Below are 21,007 nucleotides of genomic sequence, written 5' to 3'. Positions count from 1 at the left end.
TTTGGTCGCAACAGCTCTCACCCATTCCTGCTCTGCTGGTGCAAGGGCTGGAGAGATTTCCCTGTGGAGAAGAGCCAGGAAAGCCTGTGCTGTTAACAGCTGGATGAAGACTGCTGGTAGTGGTGTGGAAACAGACAGGATGTGAATTTGGGGACATGAATGTCCTCTGCAGAGGGTGCTAATGAGATGACAAGAGCTCTGTACAGCTAGAGGTGTGATACAGAGCACCTCCAGCTAGCAGAAATGTGCCAGCAGAATAGCACAGCATCCTGGGGATATTAACATAATAAGAGTTGTGCCTTACAATTCCTTTTCTTTACACAGCCCCCGAGATTTTTCAACACCTTTCACAGGTCCTCTACTGTCAGATGACAACCCAAGCAACTAATAACACAGAGAATTCTCTGTTCTCCTGTGTTGCATTTTCTTACTCTTAGAGGTTGTCCATCCCACCCATGTAGATAAATGGGATGTGTTTTTAGATGCCACAAAGTTTAGGGGTATGGCTTGCCCCAGATGTAGCAAAACTCCAACCTGGCTGCTGAGGGGCTGGAGGTGTCTTGGTCCTTGTCCTGGGGTGACTTTATGATGCTTGTATCCCCAGTTGCCTTGTTTATGTTACATATTAAGTCCTTTAAAGACTGGCTCTGAGAGCGAAGTGGGGAGAAGAAGAAGCCGCAGTTTGTGTTGAGAAAGAGCCCTCACTGTCCCCCATCCTGCTCCTGGACTGTGCTGTCTGCAGCACAGACAGACAGCAGGACAGAGCTCTCCTTTGCTTTTAGTTAGTTTTTAGCTAGCTGAGGCAGAGGAATTCCCAGGACTGTTTTTTGTTCTCTTTCTCAGGTCTGTTCAAACCTGTTCTAGACTGAAAACCCAGACAAATCCCAGGAGCTCACACCTGTGGCACATTGGTCCCTTGGCCTCGGCCCTTTCCGAAGCCGGAGGGACTGATAAGAGACTGAGTGAGCCGAGCTACACCCCATGAAAAGGACTTTTCTGGATTTGCCATTTCATTGAACAGCAAGAGGTTTTATTGTTTAATATTATTAAATTTCTGTAAAATAGTTCTTTCTACTTCTCTCCAAGGAAATCTCTTTTTCCCGAACCAGCTGGGGCAGGGGCTGCTTGAATTTGCTTTCTGGAGGGACCCCATTGGGAGGTTCTTTCCCAAATTTTCCCTAAACCAGGACAGTGCCCTTTAGAGATTTTTGGTTGGTACACCCAGATGTGAAATATGTTTCATTTCCAAATCCAAACATCAGTGGTCCATCTTCTCACCTACCAGGACTGAGTGTTAGGATTAAATAAGCAGAAGACAAGCCAGTTTGGGCTTGCCCAGGTGCCACTGGTGGCCACACTGACTGGCAATCCAGGGGCATTGCCCCATGTGTTGGATGTTCCTCTGTGATGGGGGAGCAGCAAGCCCCCAGAGCTGTGGTTTTCTGCATGACTCAGCTGTGTTTCTCACAGATATTTTAGTCAGCAGCACCTCTGCTGCATTTTTCTCACAACAAACAAGGCTCATGCTTGTTACTAACTAGACACATGAATCAATCTTAGCTATGTTTGTCCAGACACCCACTCTGCCACAAAAGCTCCATGTAAAACATTCCCTGAGCAAACACCTCTATGCAAGGTGCACCTTATCCTGAGTTATCCAGCGTTCCCTCAGCAAGCTGAGCTCAAACTGTGTGACCAAAACCTCCCTTCTGATGCTCTGTAGATGCCTTGCTGAATAAGCTCAGAGCTGGTCAATTAATTAAATTTAAGCATGATGTCACTAAAAGATGGTTCATTCTTGAGCATGCCAAAGCTTTCTGTACTAGAAATGTGCTAGGAAGGAACAAAAAAGCATTGGGAAATGGATGAGTGGTGGCATGTGTGGGTTTTCTGGCTTATGGAAGTGCTGGCATCAGGCTAGGGTTATAGTGTTTGTTAGCTGTTTCTGCTGAAGAAAACACAAGATTCCACATTTTTAGTAAAATCAGAGCATTCAGTGCAGCATTCTGTGCCAACACCCATCCATTTCCCACTGCTCTCCCGGGCAATGTTCACAGTTCTTCTTGGAGACAATGCAGGACTTCATATTTTGTTGAAGATGTTTATCTATAAAGCCACTGAGGAACAGGTTAAACAAATCCTGTAGAAATGACAAAGGGTGGTTTCCCTGGATATACAGTGCTCTCCTTTCCTTTGCTTTGTTAAAAATCTGACAGAAGCTCTTACAGGGAGCCCAGGTCTGAATCTATAATGTCAATGGGAGTAAATGTTTGTGTTTCAGTGGGAGCATGATCAAAGCCCTGAGTGCTTCGTGACCTGACACTTAAAATCTGTCATCACTTCACTTCTAACCAACAAAAATGACAGTTGCTGTACCTGTCTCCATTTTTTTCCAGCAGCATCTCCTCAGTGTTCCCATTGGATCCGAAGACAGTCATGAAAATACTGGCATCTGTACCGCCACTTTCGATGTCTCCAGTCACAACCGTGACTTCATACAGGATCTGGTGAAGATTGAAAGGAATCAGAAGGCCTCAGTTAAACAGCTGTCCTTAACCCACTCCAAACAGGACATCAGACTTCCCTGGACATCTACTTCCTTGACAGGAGAGCTTCCAACACAGTTCTTGGTTCTTCTCTGCACCATTGTTTCCAGGGGCAAAGTTAGGCATCAAAACTTACTATAGGACTCTACATCTGTGGCCTTTTCTGAGATTTGCTCAGCCTTGAAAGAGACACATTAATTGTGACAATATCTGAATTACAGAGTCAGTGAACAGATTGGGTAGAAAGGGACACTTAAAGCTCATCCTGTTCCACCCCTGCCATGGGCAGGGACACCTTCCACTGTCCCAGGTTGATCCAAGCCCTGCCCAACCTGACCTTGGACACTTCCAGGGATCCAGGGGCAGCCACAGCTGCTCTGAGAAAACTCTGCCAGGGCCTCATCACCCTCAGTGTAAAAAATTTCTTCCTTTCATCCAGTCCAAGTCAACCTTCCCTCAGTTTAAACACAATATCCCTTGTCCTATTGCAACACCAGTGATGAAGAGCTCTTAAGCTGCTTCTTCACAGGAGTCACAACCATCACATCAATAGCTGGGTCTTGACTCTCTGCTACCACTGTCTCTGCCTGGTGGCCTCCAGCACTTCAGCTCTGAACTGCACCAAAATCTCACTAATTTGAAAAAAAGAGTCACCCAGAAGAACAATTGTTTCTTTTTCTTGGATGCAAAATGTTTACCCCCAAAATTCCATGTTTATCTGGGCAATATCATGAGTAGCTTGGAGGTTTATGATGTTTTTTTAAACATCAGAACACTCCCTGTGGTACAAAAATTCAGCTAACCTGCTCTTCAAGGGGATGCTCACTGCTGCATCAACTTCAGAGTCCTCCCAGATCTTGTGTGCATGCTGGTTCATGAAAAGATTTTTTTTTTTAAATAATTTTCACCTTACTAGCCTAATTTTGTTATTTTCTCCTAGCAGAGGAACAAAAAGACTCAGAATAAATATGTCAAAAATATGCAAGTCCCAGTAGCCATCAGGGATTTTAAGACTTCTAGACAACTTAGATGCTTTTAAGATCATAGCTGTGGTACCAAGGCTTCTTTAAGATGTGGAAGAATATCAAGAAATAGCTCCCAGAAATGTATTTCAAATAGTGCACTGATAGGCTAGTTTTATTGGCCTGAATTCTGGCTGCCACATAAATAAACAGTGCAAAGGAATGACATAATATAAAAAATTATTCTTCACAATTGTTTGAATTTGAGTAGCCTGTTGATCACATATTCATCCACATGTCTTTTAAATTTTAGCAACGCATCCTATTTTTTTATGGGAAGGAGAAAAACTCTTTTAGCAATGCATTGAAGGCTTCTAATGACCGTGGTGGACATTGAGTAATTTCTTCAACTTTGGGAAAGCAAATACTCAATTTAAAGTAAAAAGAGGGAGTATCAAGCCAAGAAGAAAATTAAGTTGAAATGGGTACGTACGGCTGTACAAAAGCCAAGCAGAAAAAAAAATATAAAAGTATTAATCTTCTCAATGATGCTAAGCATATCAGTTGTCTTTGAACTCTAAAATGCCTGTAAGACTCAGTTTCTAACTACAGCTATTTACAAGGGAACAGTCCCAAATTCCCTCAACTAGGAGACTGATCAGAAAGTCAAATGCTCACTTCTGGTTTCATGTCCCAAGCATCTCCCCAGATTTCCATCATATCTCCCATCAAGTTTCTGGCCTGACATCACAGGAAAAAAATGTCGTTAGATGTGTCTATTTTTGGTGTGCTTATGCAAATAAATATTCGGGATTGTGCTTTTAAAGGAACACTGAACATAAGTAAGTCTTCATTTACATCCACTTCAATCTATGGGCAAGCCATCAGCTCACCAATAGGAGCTTGGAAACCTCATCTGGGAGGTTAAACGACAGATGGGACATTTTAACCTTGGTATTAAGTCTGAGGAAGGTTTTTATACCGTCTTAGGTCAATTCCACCACTGAAATCTGCATTGATTTGGTGAATCTTTCACAAATGCTAAAAATGTTATCAATTTTTTGTGTGTCTGGGGAAAAAGAAAGATTTCAGGAGAATATCTTTAGCTTGGGAATCAAGAGCAACATAAAGAAAAAATAATGTACTATGAAAGTGTAACCTGACTGTAAATAGAAGCACATCTATAGAGATTTTAAATTGCCACACAGGTATTTAAACACAGTATTATTGTCACATTCATCCAGACTGTTATTTCTGCTACAAATCTTACATCCAAAATCAGCATAGCTCGGCTTTCCAATTTGTACTTGTTTGAAATATGGCATAGCAGATATTACTTCAAAATTCATGTATTTGAATGAAAATACTATAGAGGTTTGGCAGATTTTATTCAGATTCCACTTTAATCAGTTATTCTCACCAAAGATCAGGCTTACAAATGTTTTCATGTTTCAACAACTTCCAGTGATTATTCATTTCCCTATCCGTTATTAGAAAATTTGCTATGTAGCCACATCATGGAAAGATTAAAACATCAAGATATTTTTACTGCTCTAATCTGTTGAGTTAGAAGTAATCCTTCACCTTGAAGCTGCTCCCACTCTGTGGGTACCAGGTGTTTCAGTGGGTGACAAGATGAGGACAGGCTGCTGAGCTGTGCCCTACCTGCTCTGCCCTCCCATCTATTCCATGGCTGCATCCAGCCAGCCTCACTTAACAGTGCTCTAGACAGTCATGATCCTAAAGCATGACAAAAGATTTTGCTAAAAAAAATAACATAAGAAAGGAAAGCAAAGAGAAGGCTCCAGCCGCTTGCAAAACTCTGAGAGCTGCTGACGCATGACCCGTGTCAGCAGAGGTCCCAAAGTGAGCCTGGTGCCTACCTTGATGCCAATGTTAACACATTCTGCATCCAGGATGTTGAGGATCCGTGAGGTGAGCCCATCACCTTTGTCTCTGGCCAGCCAGCACTTGCAGACAAAGTTGTACATGACGCCTTTGGTGGGCACGACGATGGTGAGCTCTTCCATCAGCCAGCAGCTCTCAGGGGTAGCGCCATCGTGCCCCACCTGTGAGGGCCAGAGAGAAAACACCTCCTGGGGAAAGGGGATTTCTCTGGATGAGGATGATTCACCTGGCAATGAAAGACTCCGAGTCTGGGTACACCAACATAACAAACCATTCCTCAAGGGAATGGAGGGAACTCAGAAATAATGCTATTGCCATGGGCAAGGGAGCTCAGGTCATCAACTGCTGTGCATGAGGGAAGGCCAGTCTTGAAAAAAAACCAGGGTAGACCAGACTGACCTACATGAGAACACGTCCAGTCTCTTGTCACTTTGCTCCTGCGCCGCTGACCTCTATATGCTCATTTGCAGTTGGCAGCAGACACACTTCTCCACCTTTACAAGCCTTTCCACTTCTGTCACTACACTTGGAAGTGATTATTCAAAGCTTTATAGCCAAGAGGAAGGATGCTCCGCAAACACCCACATGTATTATTACAAGCACTTCTCTCAGAAATCCATGTACAAGTGAACTAAATGTATGAGGCTGCCTCTCTGCTTCCCATCCCCTTAGACTGCAAAAGCTCTGTCTTTGTACAGGAGACAACAGATGGAGCTTACATCTGTAGCTGGTTGATTTTCAAGGACCACCTCCTCCAGCCTCATGAATGATTTGTCCTGGAGACCAGGAAGTCACACAAGGGTGGCCATAAGCCTGCATGGATGAACAAGGAGCTCCTGAAAAAATTTAAGTGGAAAAAGGAAGAGTACTAGAGGGGTCAGCAGGGGCAGAGGTCCAGCAGAAATACAGAGATGGTGCACAAGTGTGCAGGGATGAGTTTATGAAAGCCAGAGCCCACCTGGAACTGAATCTGCCAAGAACCAGGGTTCCTGCAGGTATACCAGCAAAACAATTTCTCCAAGAACCTATATGTGTCCCTCTTAAAGAGGGTTGGATATTCAACCTGGAGCAGGCTTGGAAGCAAAATTACATATCCAGGTTGATGCATGAGCCTTGGTCAGTCATTCCAATGAGCTTTCTGTCCATAAAAGACCTACCTGCACTTCATTATTTTCAGAGGAAGTACTATTTCTGTCATTTCTAGGAAAATGAGGTCCTTAGTCCAAAGACCTCACTGGTTTTTGTTTTTAAATTATTAGGAAATTTAGGGAGGTTCAGAAAGCAATTTTTAATAACAGATTCATCTAGTATGATATATCTGTGGTATCTATTTTTTCCCCACAAAACAAGTGATCTTTTCTGTCTGATGGTCTCAGCCATCACTGCTATTAGGAGTATTATTGCTGTACTAATGTCTGTGCAGCTGCAGAAAATTAGAGCTAACCACTAGGGAAATTCAAGTCTACAATGGATGCATTAATCCTCTGATTCTTGGGGTGTGAGGTGAATGGGAATATAACACTTGCCTTCCCATTCCCTCTCTGCCAGCTTGGCTGAGCGTCTCCAAGCCCAAAGTCAGTCTTTGTGCAGCTCTGTTGCAGGATGGCATGGATGAGGCAGTGGGGAAAGCTCAGGGCCAAGGTTCTGCAGTGACAAAGCAGCTGGAGGGAAAATCCTAATGAACCTAATAAAATTTGCTGGTCTTTTTGTGGGTTCATTGCACACCCCCACCTGCTCACATCACAGAATCATAGAATAGTTTGGTTTGGAAAGGACTTTAAAGCCCATCTTATTCTAACCCCCCTGCCATAGGCAGGGACATCCTCCACTCTCCCAGATTGCTCCAAGCCCTGTCCAACCTGGCCTTGGACACCTCCAGGGATGGGATAGCCACAGCTTCCCTGGGAAAAGTCTTATTCCAAGGCATTTCTAGGCACCACATTTTCACAGCAAACTTTAACTTCTTTGATACCAGTGACAGCCAGAAGGAAAGAACCTGTGCATCCAGCTGCCTTGGAGAACAGATTTCCAAGGGCCTCAAGAACAATGTAAATTCTGGGACAAATTCAGTCAGTGTCAGCCAAGTCTTCCCTCTGGATGGACTTCAGGAGCAGAGCACCAGGATTTGGCTTTCAATTCCAGGCAAATCTTTAGACAGACCATGCCAATACAGTGAATAATGCCAAGCCATGGGCACACCAGCAGCGTAGCCTGGATGTGCATACCAATATCACAAAAAGTGGTTTGGGCTAAGATGTTTGAACTGAATTAGAAAGACAGCAATTCAAAGGCAGATGGATCCTTACTTGGGCTGTTTGAAAACCTTTGCAACTTGTTCCTACTGTCCTTGAGGAACTGCACATCACTGAGACTGAGATTCACAATTTATACAGAGCAGCTCGGGATCACATAGAAGCTGAACACAGTGGCAGAGGGAAAATCCAAGAGAATATTTGTGGAGAGAAGGTTCAGAGAATACTAGAGAAACCTGAGGGTCAAATCCCTAGGCACTTAGGGACTGGTCCTGCATTTTGCAAAATTTTTGTGTCCTTGATTTTCCTCTGTGTTCGTGGTGGAGAAAGGCTCTGAAGCAGAAGAGGTTTATGAAAACAAACCAATGCAGGACTCTCCTGGACATACCTGTGTCTCTCTGCAACAACAACAGTGTAGGAATAGAGATACTTTCATTCATTAGGAGAAGAAATATTAAAAATTATTTTGAAAACACAGTATAAAGTGTCTACACTGAATAATTTGTATCATTTATTTTCATGCCAGAGTGTCTATTAAAGTCCACCAGTAGTAAATATTATATCTGTAAGCTTACAAGACAGGAATAAATGGGCCCCTTTCAAATCAGTTCGTGTTCCACTGTTTCTGCTTTCAGTGGAATATATTTGTAGCAGAAGCATAATACTGAACCAGAAGTAGCATCATGCTGCAAATCTCACAGTCCTGCTAAATGGTAGGGTCTGCTGCCTGGGTTATACAGAGGGCTCCTGGAAACTTAATCCTCATACTATGCTATTTTCACATGGTAACTCACATTCAGAACTTTTCACCTTCTGCACAAACAGACAAATACCAAATCCAAGAACAAACTGTTCCTCACTTTTCCCCAAGTGGATAACTAGCAATTTTCTGCAATGTCCCTGAACACTGCAATTTTCTAGAAGGAGAATGCGGACTGATGCCATGGCAACCACAGCAGACTAGCACATCGATGTCATTGCTGGTCCAAAAGAAGGGACCTTCCAAGCTGAGGGCACTGCATGAAGAAAGAGAGAAGGCCAGGAGCAGGTGGCTCCTTCAGCTGTGAGCTGGGGAATTACAAACCAGAAGGGAGAAGTGAGCCAGGGGTGAGGCACCAGGCTGGTGAGATCACTGAGTACAGGGATGAAAGAGTGCAGAAGAACATCACCAGCCTGAAAGATATATGTTATTTGTTTTTCTGACTCTCTGCTTTTTATTTGCAATCTTTTATCTTCTTTCCCATTTGAATTCCTTTCCAAATTAATTTTTGCCTTGCCTCTGCCTATTTCAAAGTGTCTTCTCCTGCTTTCTTCTGTTTTCTACCCATTTCCTACCCTATTCACTGTATCTTTTCCAGCAGCCCTTTCTACTTCTTTCTTCAGGCTGCTCTTCCTGTCTCTCTGACCCTGAGGGGTGATACTGTCATTTTCCTCCCTCTCTGTCCCATTCCATGGTTGTTTCCATGTGTGCACAATCCCAAAGAGAAAGATTGATACACTTGCTTCACTATAAAGGTTTGACCTCGAGATGGGCTAGACAGAAAGTGCCACTAATACATTTAATAACCAGGCACTGGGAGTGCATTAAGAAAATGACTTGATAATAAACTCAAATCTGACACAGAGATTTCTCAAGATGTCAGAATTCATTGCTTGAGTGAAAGGTGGTGCGAGCGACAGTCTCTCAGCAGCAACAGCAGGACATACACATGCAAAGATTTCCTTATTAGTTAGGATTTCTCTTTCTTTCTTTTCTCTTTCCAATTATACAGGTGCATACATTGACAGGTAGCTTTACTTCCACAGAGGGACAGGGGTAAAACCAAAATTAAATAGGCTCCTGGAGTCCTCAGGTGCTGTGGGTTTCAGTTCTTGAGGGGCTGGAGCAAGCTTTAAGGAGATGGAACTGCCATATAAAACAAGAATGATGTACACAAACACTCTGGAATATTCATGTGGAGTTTAAGCCCAGTGATGGAAAGTCTATGCAAATTGTGTCTCCCTGAGCCATAACAGAAAAAATGGTTCCTGTACCGAAATCTATTTGTGCACATTACTCACAAATTATGATTAATTTTCTTCTCTAAGCCTGTGTCCTCCAAGCTGTGAAAACAATTTTCATGTCTAGCTAGGAAATTATACAAGATGTGTTTCTCAAAATTTATGAAACCCAATTGGAAGTAGTGAAAAAAAAATCAACTAGGAAAAAGACCAGTGAAGAACTGCATCCTGGGAAGCTTCACTGCATCTGGCAATAGAAGGGATTGAGTTAGAAAAAGCAGTGCCAGAGATGGGACAAAACTGTGACATGTTATAACTTCTTTACAATTCACAATTATCTTCCGCTTCACGAGGATTCTGGTTTAATGCAAAGGAAAGCATACTTATTTACAGGTTCAGACACATGCAAAATCTCACCAGCACAGCCCTGTTTACATTCCTTTTAGACCCAAGAGCCTTTACTTCACTGCTAAGAATAACAGAACCACATGCTTTCTTTGGCCACGTATTTCATACGCCTCCAGCACTCGCGCTGCGTTCACAACATACCTCCACTTTTTTGATCTCCCCAACATCTAGGCCCCAAACTGAAAATTTCTCCACAGAGCCATCTGCAAATTCATCCTTTCCTTCTGGGAGATCCAGCCACAGCCTCTCGGTCTGCACTTTCTGCGGGCCCATGATGATGATGAACACGCGGCTGTCGGTGCTGGAGTCGTACTCCGTGCCTGTGGCGACGGTGATGTGGTACGGGATCACTGTGACAAAGAGAGGTTTGTTCATCAGAAAACCCACACACATATGCACTTGTACGAAACTTGAGAAAACCAGGGGCTTATCCCATCAGAGGGAGCAGCTGTGCATGCCAAATGGGTTCACATCCCATTGAATTCATTTGGAGAAGTGATAACATCATGCTTTGTTGGGCTACAAGTGTGCTTTGGAGACTACTTTCCCATGGCACGCTTGGGACTGAATTCTGCAAGGGTTAATTTCCCCAGACAACCCTACTGGCTGCAAGGAGGTTATAAGTCCAGATTTCTCCCTAATGCATGACAGAACAGCAAAAGGCTTGGATCCTTATTGACACCAAGAGACCTTCCTGAAGATGAGTCTGAGCACCTAAATCTTAAACAGGCTATTAAGGCCAAAGTGATCTTACACTCCTCGTTCAATAAAGACAAATAAATCTGTGCTGACTCCAAGGTAAGCCATCACCGAATGAATGTCCCAGAACAACCACAAATGCTCTCCTTTGTGCCTCATTCAAGGATTGCTGTGATCTATGGGGCGGCTCAGGGTTTCATCATCCCTGTGCAAATCCAGACAGAGGAGAACAATCGTCGTATTAAAGGTAAGTCACTCAATAATTCTATGCGTTGCATAATAATTTTGGTTGGGGGAAAAAGCTTCAGGGCAAGGCTTGGTAAAAGAGGAGGTGTTTTTTTCTGTGGTTTTCAGAAATTTCAGTTCAGCTGTTAAAAGGGAGGAAGTGCCAGACTGCTTTTCAAGGGCTTTCCAAAAGCTCATTTGGGTAAGCCGAGCAGGCGGTGCAGAATTGGTCGCTGAATACTCGTTTGATTTCTCAGAACATTTGTGCAGGGCTGTTCAAACAGTTCTGACAAGACTCAGAGCTCTGAAACTTGCTTCGTCACAGCCTCGAAACAGCCTGGCCTCCTCATCACTTTTCTGATTTAAAAAAAAAAAAAAAAAGAGTTTATAAGTTGACAAATAAAAAGACAACTTGGCTGGTTTTCAAATTACCTAAGATTGACATCTAATTTTGCTTTATGATGACTAACAACATTTTTGAGGTGGGGGTTGTACTAGAAATTCACATCAGACTCAGAGTATTTGTGCAACATCAGGGAAGGCATAAATTCATGCTGATCAAATCTGTCCTTACCTCTGGACAGAGCAGAGCCCAAAAAGATTCATTCAGTCCCAATTTGAAGATTTTGTGTACCAGCACAAAATGAGCTGATGATTAGGCAAGATTTATTCTCCCATTTATGGTATAACTCACATTCCAGTGGGTGCATCAGCACAACGATGCATTTAGCAGGAAAAGGGTTTAATTGTAGTCAAGGCAGATTTTATGAGAATATATTGAGAGGTCATGCTTAGGACATCTCCAGACTTTTAAATAAAAGTGTATTTTGAATAGGGACATTTTCTTTCATACAGGTTTTGTCCTGTTCTGCTGTGACAGACTAAGTTTAGAGAACTACTAGCACTTCTAGCTGATCCCTAAGCCAAGGTACTTGAAACATCTATAAAATTAAATGAGAACTTTAAGTAACTATACTTTCTTAATTTAAATAATGGATACAGAGATAGAGAGTAGTTTACTATCTGAGAGCAGGAAACACCCTTTGCTGTTCTTTTCTCTGAAAACTAGAAAATGGATCCTTAAATTAGTTTATCTTCCCGCCTTGTTGCCTCCTTCTTTGTCTGGGACTCATATTTACCATTTTTTCAAACACAGGAGAATGTGAAACCTGTGGGAAGTGGCCACAACAGGACAGCACAGTTCCTCCAGCCCTTCTCCCTTTGTCCTTGTGCCAGCACAGGGTTCAGGCTGCTTGAAGGCACATGTTCCCCTCTCAGGAGGGTGGGTTTCCTTAGGAAGCCGTCCATGCCATCTCCAGGGCTGCCTTCCAGCAGGGGAGAAGGTTCCCAGTTCAGACCTAAGCATCACCCGAGCCAAGAGGACCTTTCCCTGGGCTCCATCCTCACATCCTCCACCTCCTGCCCCTCAGAGGCATTTGGCAGCTTGGTCTCAGCACAGTCAGGACCCAGCTGAGTGACAAAGTCACTCCCTTTCCCAGCCAACTCCCAGTGCCACTTCCTGGGTGAACAGGCTGAGCTGGCTTTTTATCCAGCCCAGAAGGTGTCTGCCTGGCTCACCCAGTCCATCTTATCTGACATTCCTTCAGGAAGCAGTTTCCTTAATGAGGCCACGTCACTGAGCAGAGATAGTGGTGATGACAAGTTCCAGGACTCAGGGGAAAAAGACCACCCTGGCACAATGAGGATGATGGGAGCTGTCCTAGCTCTGCTGGAGAGGGGTTCTCTTGGGAAATTATGGTATTTTACCCATTATTGTGAAACAACTCAGAATGCCAACATGGCAGATGTTATCCATTGCCTCAGCATGGAAGTAATATCAGAAGGAACATGGAAATCACTTATTTTCTATTTGTAACCCCACAAAAGAAAGGCTGCCCCAAGACACATGGGCTGCAGGCCAGGTTTATCAATGTGCAGCATTACATCTGCTTCCCAAATGAAAGGTGTGGGATGTGCAACCCAGGTATCACACCCACAGCAAACTACTGGGCATCAGAGGAGCTGCAAACCATCCTTGGACCTTGTGTGAGTCCCTCTGGAGAGCTGTCTTAAATTCCTGAGGAAAATTACATAATTTTCACTTCATTTACCATGGATGTTTAGGATAAATTTAATTATTTTGCACTTGCTGTGGATAAGAGCACATAGACAGTAACGGTGATGCAGCTGCTGCTCAGTTAGTCAATACAACACAGCATTGTGATCACACATCTAAAATCTTAATCTAAAGCTAAAAGGCCCCACGTAAAATACAAAAAAACTGTAGGTTCAATTTAGCTGGTAAGTCATTGTCCTGGAACACAGAGGTAGCAAAAACAAAATCATGAATTCATAGAATCATAGAAAAGCAAGGTGGGAAGGGACCTTAAAGAACATCTCATTCCAATGCAGGGACACCCTCCATGAGACCCACCTGACACCTGATGTGATGCACACTACATGTGGTAAGGAAAAAGAAACCTGAGAAGTTCTAACAATAAATCACATTAAAATGAAAATGAAAATGAAAAATTTAAATTTAAAAGTATTTCCTCTTGAAATTAAGTCAATTATCATCTCAATTAAGTCAAAGAAAAAGTTTGGAAACACTGAATTAGCTGTAAACTTCATGACTTATTCCACTGTTGAGATCAGAGGGCTGCAGGAAAAGCAGCAAACATGGGAACACAAGCCCTGATCTGGCCTTTCCCAAAGCAGTCACAACACAAGGAAAGGAGAAATAATCTGTTGTTCTGCCTCTCCTTGCTCTTCAGCAGGACGAATGCAACCTCCTAAGCACTGAAAGCCAAGAGCACGGCTATGCATTCAACCAAACACTCAAGCATGACCACTCACGTGAGCCTTCCTCTGCTGCCTTGACCAAGCTGGATTTTTTGGGCTCCTTCAGGTTGGCGTTGCTGTCCTGGCTGGACATGCTGAGAGAGGAGCCATCCAGGCTGTTCCGCTCGCCATTGTAGCTCTGGTTGGGAGGCAGGTTTGGGAGGGTAATGAGGCTGGGTGCTTGTGTTGTCACCTGCTCCCATGTGCCTCCAAGAACAACGTGAGAACAAATCCTTGTAGTTCCCCACCTACCTTTTTGGTCAGTATAGCTCGAATAAATGTGGCTTGTATTGCACTGGTGGTCTTTCATTTGCTTCATTGGTGACGCTGACAGGCCATTTTGGATGTGTCTTACATTAAAAATAGTATAATAGAACCAAGAGGCTTGTGAGTTGTGACTTTTTCTGTGCTACCTGTCTGAAATTGTCTGAAATTCAGACCAATGGAGCAGGACCAGAGATCATAGAATCATTGAAGGGACCTTAAAGGTCATCCCATTCCACCCCCTGCCATGGGCAGGGACATCTTCCACTATCCCAGGTTGCTCCAAGCCTCATCCAGCCTGGCCTTGGACAGTTCCAGGGATGGGACAGTCACAGCTCCTCTGGACAACCTGTGCCAGGGCCTCACCACCCTCACAGGGAAGAATTTGTTGCTAATATGAAATCTAAACCTACTCTCATTCAATCTGAACCCATAACCCTCTTGTCCCATCCCTCCAGGCCCTTTAAAATTGTGTCCCTTCATTTATCTTTTCAGCTCTCTTCAGGTACTGGAAAGTCACAATTAGGTCACACTGAAGCCACCTCTTCTGAGGTTGAACAATCCCAATTCTCTCAGCAGAGCTGCTCCATCCCTCTGATCACTTTGCTTCTCTGGATTCACTCCAGCAGCTCCACGTCCTTGTGCTGTTGTTGCCCAGGGCTGGGGCAGCTCTGCAGGTGGGGTCTCACCTGAGCACAGGGACACAGGGGCAGAATCCCCCCTCCCCTGCTGCCCACGCTGGGGGATCAGCTCAGGGCAGGGGGCTCAGGGCTGGGGCAGGTCCAGCTCTCCCCCACAGCACCCCCAGGTCCTTCTCCCACCTGCTGTTAGGTACAGGTCAAATATCATAAGAGGCAGAGTACTGCAAATCTGAGTGATGTGAAGCACTGGTTGTGTTTGAGGAGTTACTGACAATGAATTTGGCATCACTGTCCAACAAATGTGAGGCTTTTGCCACACTGTCAAATAATTTAAAAAAAAAAAAAAGGAGTGATTAGTTTTTCCTCGTTATGAATTGATATAAGCAACTGGGTAAGCCTGTCCACAAGCATTCACAGCCTTGTGTGCTGCAGTTTTATGAGACAGCATATGGCAACACTCATCCATGGTGTAACTCCTCTTACATCCGCTCTGCTGCGTTCAGGATGAGTCCTGGCCAATTCCATTGATGATCATTTTAGTAGTAACTGTCAATTAAAGCATCTCTGCATTTTGCAAAGTGGACTCCTTAAATAAAATGAACTTATAATCAGCTGCTTTATTATGTCTCACTGTATAAAAGTAAGAGAAGTCTATTAATCTTGTTTGCTAATTTTAATTAGAGCATGTGCCTCGAATTCCAATTAGCTGCACTAGGCTGATAAGCAATAGAGAGTGTGCAAGTAGAAAGGACATTTCACTAAGAAACGTTTGGTGCTCTGAGTGGTAGCAAAGAGACCTGGCTTTTTATATCCAGCAGTAGTGGAATAGGGATCTATTCCCCAGTCCAAGTGAGGACAGTCAAAGGACCCAATATTCTGGCTGGAGAACTTTGAATAGTGGGACCCATTACTAATCTGCTTTTTGGGCATGGCAAGGACAGCAGCAGGGAAATGCTGTGTACCAGCAAGGTAGTGAACTCTCATCTGAAGGGTTTCACCTACACTCCTTGATTTTTCTGTTGAAACTGCAAATTACAGAGCTAATGATAATGAGCTGAGAGTGGCCTTACTTTCAGCTCTTGTCTGAAAACCAGAAATTCATTTTGGATAAGCCAAAAGCCCTCTGAGTCCCTAATGAGCTGCCTTAGACTTCAACCAGATATCCAATAATTTTATTTTTATGAGTAGCAGTGGAATCTGCTTTGAGCCATAACTGTACCTGTTCATAAAGCGTGCGCTCTATCTTTCTGTCCTCTTTCTTTTTAGAGAGCCAGCGCTCGCACAGGAAAACAAACGACTCCTCTGTGGTTTCATCCAGGATCTCCACTTTTTCCAGAAACCAGTCAGGACTGAACATACTGTTGTCATGACGAATCTTGATCTTGTACAGAATGCCGAGGTCCACAGCCTGTATTGTGAACGTGTCCTCCTGCAGGATGTTCGAGAGCAGTTGATTCTGTTAACAAACTCTCAACAGATCATCTACTGGAAAAAGGCAAAAAAGGGAGACTACAGAACACATATGTTTAAATTCCATATTGCTGGATGGCGTTTGGCTAAAAGCTTTGCAGAACTCTATAGAGGCATATCTGTAAGCTAAAACTGTTCTTCAGGGAAAAGTTTTAAAGTCTGCTTCTGCTAGGCAAGAAACACCACTTTTACAACCAGTTAGAATATTGAAATCCTGGGAGATTTTAAAGTATGCTTCCCTTTCTAATCCAGTTAGATTTGTATGAACAATCCAGATAAGACAATCCTTGCTACCATTATATCCAAGTGACCCATGGGATGACCACAGAGCACCACTTTTGGAGTTATTTTCCCAGATACAGCAGAAGTTTAAGTCCCACCAATTTAACAAGTTTTGTGGTGAATTCCAACATGTACTGTGGGCATGCACAGGGACTGTGGGAATCTGCAGCTCACAGCTCAAGCCAGTTTCCATGACCAAGCTCATAATTTGTCCATCAGTGACTTCATAGGAACATCTGCCTGTTTGCTGCAGTGCCTGTCAGCTGTAATACCCAGCTGACAATCCATACAAAGCATTTTAAGAGGCAATGAATGTGGTAAATGGAATCAATCAATTCATTCCTCATAGGAAAACTCAGCCTATAAAGGCAGTCATTGATTTGATAGGTTAAAGACTGAGAAACAGAAAGTGTCATTAGCCCATTGCATTTGTACCTGTCCTCTTTCAAACTTGTTGAAGTTTGTTTCGGATTTACTGAGTTTTCTCTCTCCCATGTCCCCCAGGTCTCCATAGATATTTAGGAAGACATTAGCATCTGTCCCTGCGCCGTAGATATCCCCAGTGAACACGCTGATCTTGTATGTGTGAACTGCAGAAAGAAAGAGAGATGATTTCTGGTCAGACAAATATTAAGATCCTTGTTAGGGACTGAATTTACCTAAGAAAATGTGCCCCAGATTTTCTTCCGGTCACTTGTAGAGGTATTAAATCCCGTACGGTTTTTCTTTCCAATCCAAAGTCTGGCCAATCCCTGGGCTGACATTTGCTGACTTTCCTTTTCTCTGTCCAATCAATGTCTGCATGCTGCTTTGATCACACAGCTCACGGTTAAAAATGCAGAGAATCATTATGGTCATTACTGGATGGGAAGTCAATAGAGGTGAGGGGACTCAGCACCTTTTCATACGGAGGCTCAAGGGACACAGAGCTGAGAACAAGTAATTCAGTGCTGTGAATCCTTAATACTCCATCTTCCATAAACAAAGACTGGGAATTCAAATGTGCAATTACTACAGGAGTTAATGGCATGTATCTCTATAAATTCCCCAAACAGACAGAGAACAGGTTTCTGGGTCCTTTTGCTGAGAGAGTATTTAATTAAAGAAGGGCTGGAGATGTGCTGTTTAAGTACCCTTTCTCTTTAGTTTGCTCAATGATGAGACAATAAAACCTCATCAAGCCTTTAGTAATGTGCTTTACTAAACCTGTTAAATACTCCTATTTTTATTTTGCTCCTCTTCTCCCAATTGTATGGGGAAAACAAACAGTTACTGAAAGCATCCTCTCCAGGAAAACAGTGAGGGTCTGTACAAGTCTCTGATTACCCTGGTGGCATATAAGCCATGGAGAATGCCTCCCTGCAAATCCCAGGGCAATGCAAATGAGCAAGAGGCACAAAGTCTTAGTTAGGATTCTGTGTACGTTAACTGCGTCAAAGAAAATTGCTATATTGTATTTCTTCTTTCACAGCAAGACAGACCCTGTTCTGCTTTGTCACCCATGAAAGATTTCCATTGATTTCTCTGAGAAATGGATCAGAGTCATCACCTGAGAACATCCACCAGGACTATGTGTGGTGCTGGATTTTCTGGTTTGCCTCTTCACATATGTCCTACAGAGTTACAGTTCCATAACTGGGAGGCAACCACTAATTTAGTAATGAAGGAAGCAATGTATATTGTCTAATTAGTCAGTGTATCTTTCTTTGGCCTTTCCTTGCTAGTTCTAGAGACTTCCAGGACTAAAATACAGTGTATTATAAAAAAAGAGATGATCCTCAGAATACCACGAGCTGATTTCCAACAATGTCATTTACACCATGTCACTGCCCAAGATGTATGAGGACTCACAGGCATGCAGAATATTTAATTATTGTCCCAGGTATTTCATATCTAAAGCAGAATTTCCCAAACTTAGCCCTAGCTCCACACCAGAAGAAACTTTCAGTGATCCAGAAATTCCATTGCATAGATTGTAGAACTTGTTTTTAGGCTTTGCCTTCAGAAGGAAAAGTGAGTCACCTAGGTTGATTAACAAACGGTAACTGATCCAAGGTAAAGCAACAGAAATTAACAAGTTAAGGAAAATGTTATACAGGCACCCAGATGTCATAGAATTGTTGAATCATCTATTTGTTTGGGTTGGAAGAGACCTTTAAAGGCCACCTTATCCAACCCACCTGCCATGGGCAGTGACACCTTCCACTGTACCAGGTTTTATCAGAGCCTCATCCAACCTGAGCTCAAATTGTTTCCAGGAATTCACCACTTCTCTGGGCCACTCTTGCCTGTGTTTTACCTCTTAGTAATTGATTTAAAAATTGCCTTTTCCTCTCCAGTAAAAGAAAGCTCCCATGAGCTACTGTTCCAAACAGAAGGAAGGAGGACACCAGTCTTCCTCCCAGCAAGGCACCTCTTCCCTTGGCAAGGGAAAAAAAATGCATGCTAATTCCACCCTGACAATGTTCTACAGCAAATGGAAGTCAGACTCTGAAAGAAAAGAGTGAGAGAACTTATTTTCCCAGTTGAATCATCTTGTTGTCAGATGCAAGAGTCAGGAATGGAAATGGCAGCTGAATTCCTTTTGCTCGGCTCAGGATGAGGAAGTTCATGACCTCTCCCAAGGACATAATGAGCTCTGGGTGAGAGAAGGAGATCCTTTTCTCCAGGAAAAGGAGGTACAAACAGCTGCACATACTGAGAAGCAATGACTTAGGGGTAAAATTACAGTTCCTTTTCACTTGCTTCAGCTACCAGTAAGGCCAAACACTGAATGTCACCATTTTATAACATGAACTCAGAACTGAATAAGAATGTTTTCCCCTCCTGAGAGACGCTTTAATGAGGTGAAGGTGGCTGCAATGACCCAGGTTTCTGAAGGTTATGCATGTGTACCTGAAGAGCAGCAGGCAAAACAACTTTGGGAGGAAAAAGGAGCATTAATTAGATTCATAGGATAGGAAAGGAAGAGGCAGAGTGCACAGCATAGAAAAAGTTGAGAAAATGAGTGAAGAGGTTAGCACAGTCTTAAAGATAAGATGTAAGAATGTTGCTAGACATCAGAGGAGACATGGAAACTACGGGTGTGGAAGGGTGTCTGTGACAAGTTCTTAAAAGTCTCGCAGGAAAATAATGATGTTATTGCACAGAAATGCTCCAGGTGTGAGAGAGGCAAGAGAACAGGAAGGGAAAGAGAAGTGAACAGTTAAACCAGCATGGCACTGAACCACACATGCAAATGGTTTGTTCCAAAAAATCAGACAAATCATCCCTACCTACTGCTTGGATTATATTACCTTCTAAGGGCTCTTCAACTTCTTCCTCTATCTGCTTGAGTGTCCCATCCTTCATGAGCTTTTCAGTAAAAATATCAGATGGCACCAGCTCTCTGACAGTCTCACCATCATCTTCAGACTTTGCAAGCCATCTTTCACATGGAAACGTGAGAGTTTCTGAGCCCTGGAGTAAACATGACAGGGGAAATCTCTTCAAAACAACAGGAACACATGCTAGCGCTTCCCCTTTGAATACGCTCCAACATGCAGGCAAGGATTTTCAACTCATATGTGTGTGTGCGTGTGTAGAGGCAGACCTAAAATAGTACAGAAACGTATTTCCTCCAGAAAAAGGACATCTGAGGGCTCTCAGAAGAAGCACTGAACATGCAGCAGAAAACAGGATTCCCAGTGGGTGTGTGGAGTGGCTGTATGATACAGTAGATCTCTGCTCTTCCCAGTATTAAAGCTTGTAAATTCCTAATCAGGACTGGACCATTCCTGCTGAAGCTGTGCTTTACTGAGACTCTGAAATTCCTCTTCAACCCTTATTCAGGCAGCATTTTCTTTGAAGCCAGTAGGGCTTTTTATTTTTTTTTCTGAGCTCAATACTTCATGATTTCGCCTATAATTCTGTGACTCAAGCTGGGTTCCAGGCAATTCCCATACATGCAATAAGAGGAGGAAAATACTGATTTAATTTTTGATCTTTTGTTTTGACTTCACTTTGGTGGAAACAAATATGATTTATATCATCAAACAGACAAAAACAATAGAACATGTGTTTTCCACTTGGTAAACAAAATTAATCCCAGACTATTCATTAAGAACAGACTCCCATAAGGTCTCCAAGATGGTAAGAAGCAGGCAGCTTTCAGAGTGCTGGGCACCCCAGGATATGACTCCATGAAGAGAGGAGCATGAGCCACCATGCAAGATACAGAGGCCACAAGTCTGACCAGAAGAATAAAAAAAGGAAATAAGTTTTAATCTCACAGTAAATAAATACACGGAAAAAAAAAAAAAAAAAGGCCCTTTCTTTACTGGCAAGTTCATCATTTGTCTCTTACCCTGCACAGGGGCTTCCTGCTCTTTGCAGCATGCTGTGTGCCATCCCTTTCATATATAACATACCAATGGATGTTTACAGAATCCCAGAGGGGTTTGGGTTGGAGGAGACCTTAAAGCTCATCTGGTTCCAAGACCCCTTGCCATGGGCAGGGACACCTTCCA

At 43.2% G+C, this 21,007-nt stretch overlaps 1 protein-coding gene across 1 annotated transcript in view; it reads right to left on the bottom strand.

Moving 5' to 3' along the window:
- LOXHD1 (lipoxygenase homology PLAT domains 1) overlaps nucleotides 1–21,007 on the bottom strand; it is a 149,464-nt gene that overhangs the window by 33,807 nt on the left and 94,650 nt on the right. The window contains exons 28-34 of the mRNA XM_058825935.1: nucleotides 19,796–19,958; nucleotides 16,935–17,089; nucleotides 15,967–16,176; nucleotides 13,858–13,981; nucleotides 10,219–10,427; nucleotides 5,392–5,577; nucleotides 2,377–2,504 (exon numbers count right to left, since the gene is read on the bottom strand). Coding sequence (XP_058681918.1) covers nucleotides 2,377–2,504; nucleotides 5,392–5,577; nucleotides 10,219–10,427; nucleotides 13,858–13,981; nucleotides 15,967–16,176; nucleotides 16,935–17,089; nucleotides 19,796–19,958 — 1,175 coding nt within the window. The remainder of the gene's footprint in view (nucleotides 1–2,376; nucleotides 2,505–5,391; nucleotides 5,578–10,218; nucleotides 10,428–13,857; nucleotides 13,982–15,966; nucleotides 16,177–16,934; nucleotides 17,090–19,795; nucleotides 19,959–21,007) is intronic.

The sequence above is a fragment of the Poecile atricapillus genome, chromosome Z (genome assembly GCF_030490865.1).
Source record: "Poecile atricapillus isolate bPoeAtr1 chromosome Z, bPoeAtr1.hap1, whole genome shotgun sequence".
NCBI lineage: Eukaryota > Metazoa > Chordata > Aves > Passeriformes > Paridae > Poecile > Poecile atricapillus.
Note: the sequence above shows the minus strand (reverse complement) of the source record. Positions and strands in the feature narration are given on the sequence as shown.